This window comes from Lagopus muta, chromosome 18 (genome assembly GCF_023343835.1).
Source record: "Lagopus muta isolate bLagMut1 chromosome 18, bLagMut1 primary, whole genome shotgun sequence".
Taxonomy (NCBI): domain Eukaryota; kingdom Metazoa; phylum Chordata; class Aves; order Galliformes; family Phasianidae; genus Lagopus; species Lagopus muta.
Genome location: NC_064450.1, coordinates 7,985,373 through 7,999,076, shown reverse-complemented (window position 1 = coordinate 7,999,076; position 13,704 = coordinate 7,985,373). Strand labels below are relative to the sequence as shown.

The 13,704-nt window shown below is 41.8% G+C and overlaps 1 protein-coding gene across 11 annotated transcripts in view; it reads right to left on the bottom strand.

Moving 5' to 3' along the window:
* Positions 1-11,934, bottom strand: part of BPTF (bromodomain PHD finger transcription factor) — a 46,930-nt gene extending 34,996 nt beyond the window's left edge. For 9 of the 11 annotated variants that reach the window (XM_048964769.1, XM_048964775.1, XM_048964779.1 and 6 more), the window contains exons 1-2: positions 11,063-11,933; positions 1,018-1,840 (exon numbers count right to left, since the gene is read on the bottom strand). In XM_048964769.1, the coding sequence (XP_048820726.1) occupies positions 1,018-1,840; positions 11,063-11,705 (1,466 nt within the window). In that variant the 5' untranslated portion in view covers positions 11,706-11,933. Of the gene's footprint in view, positions 1-1,017; positions 1,841-11,062 lie in introns of those variants that run through there. The other 2 variants (XM_048964771.1, XM_048964780.1) reach the window with 2 other exon arrangements.
* Between the last annotated feature and the right edge of the window lie 1,770 nt (positions 11,935-13,704).

Here is a 13,704-nt window from a genome sequence, read left to right as displayed (position 1 = left end):
TCTTCACAACAATTTCTACACTCCTTTACCTCCAGCCCTTTCTCAAAAGGAAAGATGCCTGAAAACTGGAGAGACAACACATGGGCAAACTACCAGTTTTAGTCAGGGACAAAATGTATGTCAATTTTGTACTATTTGCTGTACTGAAACAGAAAACAGAAAGAAAAAAATTAAAAGGAACGATCTGCTGATTTTTCATGGGTTAATTACCTCACTCTGAAATCACAGCAGAAGTTGACATCATCAGAATGAAAGACTACAAGACATTTCACTGCAGGGGAACCCTAAAGATTTTTGCAGAACTGTGAAGGTACAAGTGGGACAGCACTATTTAAAGAAACCATTTTCTGAAACACTACAGTTTAGCTATAGGGTTTCTCATTGCTGTCTTTGGAAGTATAAAAACATCAATTTGAAAGCAAGCAACAGATGAACTACAAGAAAATCCTCACGTAGTCTTTTTGGATCAATTCAGGCTTCAAAATTTTTTTATCTATTTAAACTAAGGGATACTATGATGTTTATTTTAGTATGAAAACTTCTTAGACCTCAATTACAAACGTGGGAGAATAGAATAAAAATAATCACTGCTGGGGGGCACAGTTCAGCATATCAAAATGCTCTCCAGGCAAGTGACAGTGCACCAAAACCAGTCTCCTATGCATCATGTGATCACAAAGGCATTTAAGCAGTACTTTAGCAAGTTAATGGGAACTCCAGTTTTCGGTACATGTTTGCTTTCTTTTCCTCACATTTATGCATTTCAGGTACGTTAAAATTAAGCCTTAGCCCCTGCCTTCCTCCCCTTCTTAAATATAATTTGAGAATATTTGTTTTGGAGAAAAATTATGGGATAATTATATTCTCTTTAGAGAGATCAAGTTAAAAAGTCAGTAAAGTCCTATGTAACTAAAGAATAATTATGAGATGGCAACAGCGCCTTACAGGATAACGTTGCAAATTCACATTCAATTCAATATTATTCTTTAGAATGCACTAAATGTTTCCTTTACTTACATAATGATTCTTCTGTTCAGGAACCAATATTTTCGCCTGTGCCTGTCATACCCAATAGGCTCATGTCGGATGTACGGTTTATTTTTTTGGATTTCAGCGACGCAGTCAGTTACTCCAGGCACCTTATGTGCCACGCAGACTTCACACTGCCACTCATCTTCTGGTACCTCCTCGAGTGGTGGTTTCACACACTCTAAATGGTACACAGCCGAACAAGTTTCACAGCAAAGCAAATCCCCAAGTTTGTGACAAACCCTACAATGATCGTCATATTGAATAACACCTTCTGACATTAACTCTTCACGTGCAATGTTTGTTGTAAGAAACTGATCCACTAAGAACTGCAGAACCTTGATTTTATTCTCTACTGGTCCATAAGGATAGTCCTCTGTCTCTTGATAAGGAAGAACATGATGGTATTCCTTGTCACTCTCACAATATACTCGCAGAACCTCAGGCCACGTCATTCCATCTATGAAATACAAAGTGGAATTAACGCTATCTTTGAGGTCAGCAGGTCCAAAGGTAGTATTTGAAGTGTCTTCTTCACGTAAAACTGCTTTTAAAAGCACTATATGCATCTCTGCCATAAGTGTGCACTGCTCTTGACTTACCAGAGCAGCACAGAAGTCCTCAAAACGAAAAGGAGAAAGGCGTAAAACAGTGCCAAAGTTCCTTAGTACCTCATAGATGGCAATCACATTCATGATGTGCTCACTAGGCACCATTAAGTCCTCTGAGGATTTAGGAAACTCCAAAGGTGGGATATCCTTTTCTTCCAATATTGGAGAACGAGGACGATGCACTCTTTGTCGTCTCCTACCTGGAAATGAAAACAACAGTAAGAAGTTTGCCATTTCCAGATCAACGTGTTAAAGTATCTGTCATCAGTGACTGTGCTAAAATATCTTTCCAAACCATTGCAAGTTAAGGATTCATGTCTTCACAGCTACTTAAGTGATATTCACCTAATAATCTTATTTAACTACAAATATAAAGCAGAATTTCAGATACGTATATCTTATTTTTAATCACAATATTATTGTATTCTGTTGTATTTCCCACGCAAGATATGTCTATTAATCTTTAAAATGACATTTAGAATTTCAATAATTCAAGTTAGTTAAAATGACAAATATTTCCCTCAGACAAAAAATTAAATTGGAAATTCTCATTTTTATTCAGAAATACTGGCTAATCATTCCTCCTAGGAACATTCTAGAAGAATCAAGCTTCAGGTACTTTGTATAAAAACACTGCAAACTGTTTTCCTATTGTAGCATAGAGGAAACATTATTTCAAGCAGATGTCTCAGGACATCAATTTCAACTGAATTAAAACACAAAAGAGAACCGAAATCCCTTTATCTACTACTGTCCTACTAGAACTTTCCTACTGAGAGCCAACAAGCCAGAAATAAGCCAAATGAGACATGTATGAATATGCTGTACTAGATGAGATGCCACATTTTCCTGTCTTTACTTCCACTATCCTAAATGCCCAAGAGAAGGAAAAACACAAGAGGAAGGTATCTGGATATGGTGTTAAAAGAAATATGAAATATTCAATCAAAATAATGAAGTATCCAAATACACACAACTTTTTTCACAGCTATCAGCTGAAGTATTAGGATGAACCACATTTTTATTTTTTTATACTTAATGAAGTTTGGACAATCTCAAAACTAACTATTAAATCATCATCTTGGTTTAAAAATCAAGAATGGAGATTAAAAATGGTTTTAGGCCCTCTGGTAAACATACAGTGACCTAGGTAAACAACTACAATTCTAATTTGTCAATAAGTTTTAGTAATAGTGCTCCCTGGCATTTGTTCAACCACTTGACTTCCTCCCACACTTCTTCCGTAATGATAGGAAATGAGCCTAACGAGGTAGGGTGGCAGAGAATGATAAGATAAACTATAGCACATAAATACTGAAATACAGATCTCAGTGAATTTGAAAATACTATTATGAAAATTCCAATGGACTGGGGAAAAAAAAACCACACAGAAAAGCTGCCTTTAAGAAACAGTGTGTAGATATTTTATAAATAAACAGACGTACAGAAGAATTTGTGAAATGATTCTGGAAGAAAATCAGTTGAGCAAGTATAGGCAGACAACACCAACACAGCATTCCCTTTCTGTCTTTAAAGATGGGAACAGAATCTTAGCTACAAGCTAGACCCTGCAAAACAATGTTTCAGAAAACGAGAGGCCAGATGTTTCTATTACAGAAGTAATGGGTCAACATCACCTGCCTATAAAAATACATTTCCAGGTTTAGTACAGTTTGAGTTGTGCAGAAAATGAAAGCACGCTTGTGTGACTGCCTTCTGGTTTGCTGCTGTATTGATGGAAAGTGTTTGACCATAGCAAATGTACAAAAACATAAGAGTTTCACAAGCAGGCAGAAGGCAAGCATCCCTATAGCAAGAGATGTCCAGGTTAAGCCTAAGTTGTCTTGGCTGTATATGTACAAAACAAAGCTGCCTTAATTAAAAGCCTCCAACAGATGACATTACATGAAGGTCCTGGAACTTCCTTCAGTATTGCAGGATGGTGTAAGAGCAGGCCTAGTAAGAGGTCACGTAAGGCATCACAGACATTCCAGAATCATTGACGATCACCTTAAAGCCCACATGCCACAAAAAGCTGGCAGAGCTTTACACTAGGATTCTTTAAGTGTCCGCAGTTCTAGGAGAAAAAATCCTTGGTCTCTCACACAGTAAAGGTATAAATGAGTCAGCCCTTGACGAAAGCAAGCAGAAAGAACGATGGCCTTGATTTGCCTAAATGAATCAGAATCAACAACAAAAGACACAAAAGCCCACCAAGGACAACAGTTTCTGGCAAAGATAAACTACAGCAAATGAACGCTGTGAAAGAAGCTACTGCTTGTCCTCTCATTCTTCGAGATCTTCTACTCCAAGAACAAAATTACAATTCCTTCTTACACATTTTCATTCTTCACTGAAAAAGCAGACTAACCAGTCCTTTTGGTGTCTCTTTCTCCAGGAGTAAAAACCTGATATATTTATGTTACACCAGACAAAAGAAGCAGCAAAAAAGGAACCTTAAAAGTAAGGCATTCCTAATGTTTTATGAAAACATTCTTAAAACGTTTTCTAACACTTCCTTTTGAAAAGGAAGCATGGTGGTTCAGGTAGAGCTACGGACAAATGTTATCAGGACTCAAAGTACATCATTAAATACCATAACAGAGTATTGTACTTTTCTGCAAGCACAGTGTAGTCAGCTGACTGTATTATTCACACCAATCTCCATCTCCTGTATGAAACATCCTACACACTATCATGTTTGCTTTGGCACACAGCACAGACATTTCAGAAGTCATTATAGTATCTAATAGGTTAAACAATAAGGAAAAAGACTGCATTAGAAAACGAGTACCTCATTTGTGAATTTGGCATCATGCCCCATGGCATACAGCAGAGTTGCTGCACCGTATCATCACTCAACATTCCCACTCCATACTGTAAAATCACACACCCTACCACACTCAAGTTGGAGACAGAACAAAGGCAGAATACGTCTGCTTCTGTTCCATTCAAATCCCACAGCTTTATTGTGAAGGATAAACTGATCTGCCAATAGACTCCTGCTGCCACAACTGGACTATTTACAGCATCCAGAGCACCTTGAGTGTCCCAGCATTACACATTCATCTAACATATACTTCTTTTAAATCACATTCCTTCTCTAGTCGTCTCCAAAAGTGATGAAGCAGTCTGCAGTAGATGCCTCTCCCTATTTGGAATTCTCTAGTTGAGGAGCTGCCTGTAATTAAGATTAAAGAGTAAACAATTTTACTCGCATGGCACATTTAATTATAGATATTGATAATTATAGTCTACACTTACCATAATCTATTAAAATAATTTATATTACAAATATTCAAGGACAATACACTCATGATATTTGAAACAAACTGAAGTTGCTGAACTGGTAAAGTCTATTCAGTCTATTCAACTTCAATGCTTTAAATGTTGACTTCTTGACATTTAGAAACAAACAGGAGTTGAACAAAAAACTTGTCTCCATTTACAGAATGAAAGCCTGCAGCCCTCAGACCTGCTATACTTTAACACTGGAGAATATGGAACTTAAAAAAAAAAAACAAACAACAACTTTTCCATCTTTAATGAATCTTCTTTATGTAGCCAGCTTTAAAACAGTATTTGAATGAATTGTTTGCAACAAGGTCCAAAACAAGGTTATATTGTGACTAAATGTGGCATTTTTTGCACCTCAGTTGTATGCTGATTGCCATACACATGTAGGCTAACAAAAATCAGTCAAAAAGATCCAGTTTTGCCTCATCTCTCTTATGTCACCTCCCCTTCATTCCAGATGCACAGTGCTAGGAAACACAGCTTTCAGCCCAATGGTTTTTCAAGTAACGGACTTGGGGATGAAGGTCCTATATGGGAAATATTCTGCCAGAATCACTGTCTTGTTTAAACAGGGAGAGCAATAGCTACACTGTTATGACCTTATAAATAAACACTGGCTCCAGTATTTCTTGGTTAGAAAGATCACAACTGCTCTAATTCCTCTTAAAACTTTCCCTTCCTCAGAACTTCTCAGCACCTGGGCAACAAGGCTCCTGCACAGAGCTTCTGTTGGTGGCTAAGATGGGGAGAATAAACTCAGTAGAGTACAGGGGAAAGAACAGAGACCGCAGTTCCATATATTCCAGAAATCTGTCACAGAAGGAGGAAAAAAATGGAACAAAAAACCTCACAGGCACACAGCACAGAATTTATGCCAGCAAGTGGAAGGGTTTTCAACTTATCCTAAGAAAGAAGATTGAATTTTGGCTTCAAATTCCACAGTTTAAGTCAAACCACTCCTATATAAAAAGTCCATCTTCAGTAAAATAGAACTGAGTTAGACTTGTGTCTCAGAGCATGAGTCACTACAGAAACTTCCCAACATAAAGACCAATTGGCAATTACATGATGTCCTGGAAGCATGAGCAGTCTTTAGAGAAGACACCCTCTGCTGTGCTTTACTTCATCCTAGAAAGTTTGACTTCTGACCATTTTTCTAAACCTGCAGCCTCATTTCTGTTCAATTTTAAGAACACAAAATCAGACATCTCCCACCCATATACTACTCTGCATCATTCAGATTTCAAATGGGAATGCACAGCAACAAAAGTTCTTGCTGGATATCATTGAGAAAACTTACAACATTTGATAAAAGTACTAAGACAACATTTTGAGTGGGTTTTCACTTTTGCTCCCTTTCTCCCAGCAGCATGCAAACTGGATACAGCTACATGTTTGTCACAGCAAGATCCAAACCGGTTCCTTAATTAAAAGTCAACCTCTTGGGAAAGTATTTGCTCAGCTTACACCAGAGTGGAAAAAACTGTACAGTGAAAGTGAATTAGTTTAACATAAAATAAGAATTGTTGAAGAAAAGCAGTAACAGAAAAATCAAAATTATTTTCTTAGGATGGGTGAAATGTTTCCATTTCCTTTCGACATGACAACCAGAATGTGTCTAAGATTCAGCACTCAAATGACCTCTTTCAGAACAAGATGCATTTGTAATTCTATCATAAGCACAGCTCCAATACATTGCTTTGCAGCAGTCACACCTAACTGAAAGTCATTTGGTTGGAAAAAGGAAAACAACAGGGTAAACTCAAATCTAAGGCAACATAAAAAATGAGACATACCAAGCACCACCAATGCTTTGTGAGCATTTTTCACCATTGGGATCAGCACTGCAATGTCAGTAGGAGCCAAGAACAAACAATCTCTATACTCTAGAGCATCACTTTATCACTTGAAGAACCAGTGCAAAACAAGCAGCCAATGGAATCTCACATTGTCATTCTGAGAAGTACTCAGTCACACTTCTTTTGTGCCTCAACCCAGGCAAATTAAACAAAAAAAAGCAGCACTACCACACCAGTTCTACATTCTGACCATTTCTTAGCTGGGACACATTCAAGATAAGCTATAACTAATTTCACAAGTTAGTAAGCTCTAGCAGCTCCCCCTCTAATTGACTAAAGCCCCCAGCTACTCACCTGACGCCACTTCTATGCAGCACAAAGGTTGACCAAGAAATTTTACTGCAGACCTATAAAAATGACTGAACTCCATATTCATCTGCAGTACATCAAATGATTCCTATCTTTTAAAATGTACGCTCCCTGAGAATAGTATTTGCTGCACAGAATTGCTTAGAGAAATGGCTGAAGACAAAGTGCAGATCTGCATGTCTCTACAGCAGTATCAGCCACTAATTTGACCCATGCTATTTCTCTGCTAAGACTTGAACTTGCCTTCTGTATCTTTCATGACTTGCTGGCTGAACAAGCGACAGTTCTCCAGTTAGCAAATCAAAGTGTAAATCCCTAAATTGTAAAATAAAAGCATGCCAGATGTAGAGAGCAGGTGAGATGTTTGGGAGGCTGACAAATCCTCTCACACGTAAACAAGAGGCTGCATATCTTACAATTGTATCTCCGTGCCTCCACTTAACTCTTCGTGAGCAAGAAAGTCTGTTAAAGTGTAAAATTACTACCGACAGAAAATGGAGCAACTGGTTTCCAGTTAAATTCTTTCACCCTGAAGATCAAAGCTCTCTGGTGAAATAACTAATTAACAAAAGCGACAGTCAATCACTGTAATGCTCACAGCCCATCAATATCCATCTAAAGAAATTAATGTATCTTAAATGACAGATCTTTTGACTTGCATCTTCAGCGTTGTGCATTAGCTTGTTAGACAGGCTGGTGATTTTCTTAGCCAAAATCTAGATGCCAAGCTTTAGATAATGAAAAAAAAAAAAAAAAAAGCAAAAAGCAAACAAAGTCTCCAGGAAAAAGAGAAAAAAAAAAAAGAAAAAAAAAAAAGAAAAAAGGATTTCTAAGCATCTTGATTTTCTTTAAAATTCCACTATGCGTGGAAAACAACCCAATTGTGATGAGCCTAAAGGTTTGTTACAGCAAACAGGTAACGATAAAATGTTTAGTGAGAAGATATATGGGACACCTGTCCATAAAGTACAGCTGCCCTCTGGGGATAAAGGAATTACAGAAAAACATGAACATAAAATCCCCCCACCAAAGGCCAGTCCAACAAGAGACAGCAGTCAAACACATCCAACCACACAAACTTTAAGTATTCCATTAATAAGTGTGATATTGAAGGCATTTTTACTATTCCAAATATTGTGATTCTCCAAATATTTTTATAATAATATAGTAATCATTGTTCAAGTTTGAGACATACCATAATACCACAGTGAAGCACAAAAATCACGCCTTACTTGGCTAGAGACATTGTACTGTGTTCTTTTAAAGTAACTGTTCAGAATATAAATAAGAAAAAAATGTGGAAAGTCTGCCACCCATTTAAGTGGAATGCCATTTAAATGCAAATCTTGGTTAGTAGGACAGTTTGGTTGTTACTACGATTTTTCAATACTCTGCTCTACAAAATGAACTCCTCAGCCCTGAATACTACATCCTGGTTGTCAGTAATTCAGGCTGCCTGTGATCCAGAGGAGATAAGCAGAGAACAATTGTACATCACCTCATCTAAGAGAACTGGTGGGACTGCATGATTCTGTGATGCTGACTAAAACAAAGGAGATACTCCACCAAGTTGCACTGTTATAACCACAGGAACTTTGTCACTGTATGTTACAGTTTGTATTACTTGAAGATAAATAGATGGAAGGTAAAACACTCTGAAGAGCTAAAGACTCAGCATGCACTTGGGTCAAAGAGCACTGGAGCCTGAAGGCATGTCGCTGTGTGCCTGCCCTACTCTTTGGGTTTTGAAGGATCTTTTCCTTGACCATTAAAACTGTTCTAACATTTAGGGTCTCTTCCTGGATTCCGATAAGATGAAGATTTCAATTAGTGCCACCACTGCGTAGCACATTCACAATGCAGGTATTCGTCCAAGAGAAACAAGACACAGAGTGAGCTGATGAAATGAAAAGTTTGTACCTTCCTCTTTGCAAAGGAGGGGGGAGAGGAATTAGGCCAACACTGAACTCTGAACTAATAAGAGCCACCAGTAAAAGCCTAACCAACATCAACATTATAACCATCAACCACACAGCGTAAAAAAGCTGAATAAATAAAGATGTAAGTAATACACCTACAGTAATACAGTAAATAAAGATGAAAATGCTTACACAAACTTTTTAGAAATAAATTACCTTGACCAGGTGAAAAATACACACACAAAATCAGGGAAGAGTTTTCTGATACACTTAAATACCACCTACAACCTGCTTGCACAGGTCTCTGCTTGCACACAGTAAAACACACTGAGGCATCTCGTCATTTGCCAAAATTCTTCACTATATTTCAAAAACAATACACCCATACTTCCTAGAACTCATGTTAAACCTGGATGTTCACATCAAAAACACCTTCCTGACCTAGACAATTAACATCATCAGAGATTCCTTCCCTGACAAAAACACTCCCCAAACAAGTTAATGAGTCACCAAACTGAACAGAAAATTAAGAACTAGAAGTGAGGAAAGTAATTCAAACTTTGGTAACATATTCAAAAAAAATCCACTTCATTGTAGGACAACTGCAACAAATAAACCAGTATTAACACCTTAAAAAATGTCCCTTAAGTTTAACTAATATAGTAATATATGTATTTATTTGAATTCATTTACATTCTTAAGTTTGTGGATATAGATTTTTAATAGGTTAGTGTCCACACACTTTTTTAAAGGACTGTAATAAAGTCATATAATGGGCTGTACCACTGACTCCCTAAAATAAAACTAAATGACACACATAATGACACTTCATGTTTAAAAAAAAACGAAACAAAAAAACCCAGCTAACTACTCAAAACTACATTTAAAATGAACAAAAAAAAGTCCAACATAAAAAAAAAACCCAATCTGTTCCTGCCCCCTTCCAAATTGGCCACTGTTTATCATCCTGCAGCCCAGATCAGAAACACTCCTAGGTTACACCTAAGTTTAACTACTCTCCTGGTTCAGAGACTTTAAAATTTTTTTTTTCTAAGCTTGAACTCTGTTATGGAATGAATTCAAATGAATTTAAAGTGCTAAAGTTTAGATAAAGAATTTTTGAAGCTTGAAACCTACATACCTAGGGAACTAATTAAGGACAACCAGAAGTATAGGCCTTAAAAGAAAAACTGAGCCTAAATCTGTCACATGAGGTTCCAAAAAACAAAATTTAATCACAAAGACACTTAAAAAGCTTTAACTCAAATGCAAGTTTTAAAGGTTGCCACATCTTGAAATAACTGCAGGATTTAAAACCCAGACATTTGACTTAACCTCCACCTTTTCATCTCCATGCCCTATTAAATAAAACTAGGTTTACACCCTTGCAATGAGGCCCTGTGCACTTTTCCCCAAACTATAACAATGCAATCTCCATTTTGAACAATGCACCTCATTTCCCTCCTTGGAAAGCTCATTTTGTCTTTAAGACAGTAAATTTGATTCCAGGTATACTCTGATTTTGAAAACTTACAAATTTCTAATGCTTATGGCTTTTTTAGGCCACTTCAAGTTGCATGTGCTCCTTTTCAACATCAAGTTACATTTGCTAGCATAAGCCATCCTTTGCTGCATTTATTCAAAATGACCCCTTTGCAAGGCACGCATCTCATTTCCTTGCTTTTAAATAGTAAGTGAACGCTCCATGCACTTCTGACGTTGTTTGTAACACGTTTTGGTGTACCATGCAGTTCTGCAGCAGTCAGAATCCCCATGCATATTTGCAAAGCGCCCCTTGTTCCAGCATGTACTTCCTTCCTTCCCTCCCCTCGCTGCGTTTGTAAGCACATTCTAATGCCCCCCCGCACCTGTGGGGCTGCCAGGAGTTAAGCTGCATACCCCTCACCCCTGTGAGTGCTCGCGGGCATCCCTTACGTACAAGGATGGGAGGAAGAATGCATGCGGATTGGACTTGCAAACCTAGAGGGAGCGTGTGTGCTGCCCTGGGCTGGTGCGATTTATCCCGCTGACTCTCTACCTGGGGTGCTGCTGTAGGTGCTGTGGCTCCTGAAGCTGCTCTCAGTGCAATAACTGGCATCGTCTTCATCCTCCATCTCTTCGGGGTAGTCAGAGTCGTCGTCGTCCTCCTCCTCCATGATCTCCTCCTCCTCTTCCTCCTCAGAGTCCTGGTTATCCTCGGGGTCTGCCTCCTCTTCCTCGTCGGACACCATGCTCTCCTCCTCCTCTTCGCTCTCATGATCATCGTACACCACTTTGCTGATGCTCCTCCTGGACGAGGCAGCCCTGCCTTGGCTGTTGCAGCTGCCTCCTCCGCCTCCTCCCCCTGCTCCTCCAGCCCCGGCCCTGCCCCTACCCTTACCGCCGCTGCCTCCCCCACCAGGGGTGCTGCTGCTGCCGCTGCCTCCCTTCCTCTTGCTGCCCCCCCTGGGGGAGACGGCAGCGGAGGAAGAGGCCTGGGCAGCCCCGGCCCCCTTCTGCTTGGGCCCCGCCGTCGTCTCCGCCTGGGCCGAGCTCGCCCACCTGCCGCGGCTGCTGCCCCGCTGCCGGGACCTCAGCCCCCCGATGGGGCCCGCCGCGGAGGGCGGAGCCGGGGAGCTCGCCTGAGCGGTGCCCGCCGTCGGCTGCTGCTGCTTGGGCGGCCTGCCTCGCCGGCCCCGCATCTCTGGGCGCTGGCCGGGAGGGGGAAGGGAGGGGAAAGGAAGGCTCGGGAGGGCGCTCGGAGTCCGGACAGGCGGCTACGGGGAAGCTCCCCCCCCTGCGAGGGATCCGGGCCGGGGAGGGGGGCCGCCGAGCCGTGAGGGCCGAGGGCTCAATCCGAATTGCCGGCGTCCCGCTCCGGATCGCCACCGGCCGCCATCTTGTTTCTTCGTCTCTGCCTCGGCTCGCTCCGCTCTGACTGGGGGAAGCGGCGGCGGCAGCAGGCCCCGAGCGCCTCACGTGACCCGCCGCATCCGCCAGCCGCCGCCAGGGGGCGCGGCAGCCGCCGGCCGCGAGAGCCATGTTGGAGCCGGCGCTCGGGGCGGCTCCGCGCTCGGACGAGGGGTATCCCCGCTGCACGAGCTGCCCCTCCGCCGCTCCCTCAGCGCCCTCTTTGCCGCCGTCCCCTCACACTGGGACGGAGCCCTCCGACCCACAACCTGTCACGACGCCTGTCACGCGGCGCCGTCCCGGCACGCCACCTACCACGAAGTTACCCTCAGCCCCGCTGCCGGGCGCTCCCGGGGCTGTCCGCCGCTCTCCCCAGCCCCCTGCTAAAGTTGCCCCGAGGCCGCTGCCCGCCTTGGAGGCGGATGCGAGCCCACCTTAGACTCACCGTCTCCCTGCGCCTGGATAAAGACGCCCGTTACCGGTCCTCGATCCCAGGGCTGCCTCGCGCCCTCAGGGCAGTCCCCTCGCTCCACGTCCCACAGCTTCAGCCCGACTGCGCGTCCCGCCCGGGACAGCTGCGAGCGCAGGTAGGCAACGGGCTGCGCCCGCCGCTGCGGCCTGAGGAGACTCAGTCGCTCCAGCCATCGTTCCTCAGGGCGGGCTCCCCTCAAGGAGGGCTCCCCCCGAGGCGGGCTCCCCTCAGGGCGGGCTCCCCCGCCTGCACCGCGCTGGCAGCCTTCCTCAGCCCAAACACCCATGTCCCATATTAAGATCCCGGGCTTTAAATCTTTCCCCTTCACGCAGAAATGAATATGTTTTTACACCTCACCACTACCTTGCTGGGATTACCGTAAAGCAGAACAAGACTGAAAAGACCTCACTGGGACCTGCTCTTTGAATTTTAGTCAGTGTAGTTTCTCTGAACTGCTGTGTCCGTTCACTTGGCTCTACAAAATGGAGCTGGGCTTCATTTAGTTTGTATTCCCTCATTTTCACATTTGCCTGAGCCTCCAGGATTTTAAAAATCCACAGAGAGCAGGTGCCCTGTTGGGCTTCTAATACCACCACTTCAGTTGAAAGTATCAGTTTCCTGACCAAAAGCAGGATAAAACATAAAGGCAGTCCAAGGCCTGTCAGCATCTCTCAATACCTACAACCAGCCTTTTTCTCGCTAACTCTTCAGTTGGGTCAATTTTTGAGATCTTATGCTTGCAGAAGACTGTAGCAATTCTACAAACATACAAGTACATTGATACACAGAAGGGGATAAGTTGTTTTACTGTCTCACATTGTGAAACATCTGTGAGTTCTGCCACCTATACAGGGTGAATCAAGAAATACTTTGTTGTGTATGTACTGCACAAATCCACATACAGCCCATAGCACTACGTCTGTTAACATCTATAAAGCAGTGAGGATTTTGATCACTTGAAATAGACAAAGGTGCCAAATAACATTTGCTGTAAACCAGAACACTGTGTCTCTTAATGACCTCTCATTTATTAGTTGTCATCTAGAAGTGCTTAATATCCTGTTTAGTAAAGAGTTCTAATTCTAGAGCTGGTGAAATGGTTGCATGGAGAGGTATGTTAACTTTCAGAGTCAAGACTATAAATATCAGTCTATTGGTATAATTAAAAAAAGCCTATTTCTAAGTGAGTTGAACACCAAAGGAAGAAGAATTTTACATATGATACCCTATACTGCATCTATTCTTGAGACAGATGAGGAGAAATAGGTTCTCTCAAAATGTACACAGGAGAAGATGTACAGCCTAGTTGTTCCAGGCTG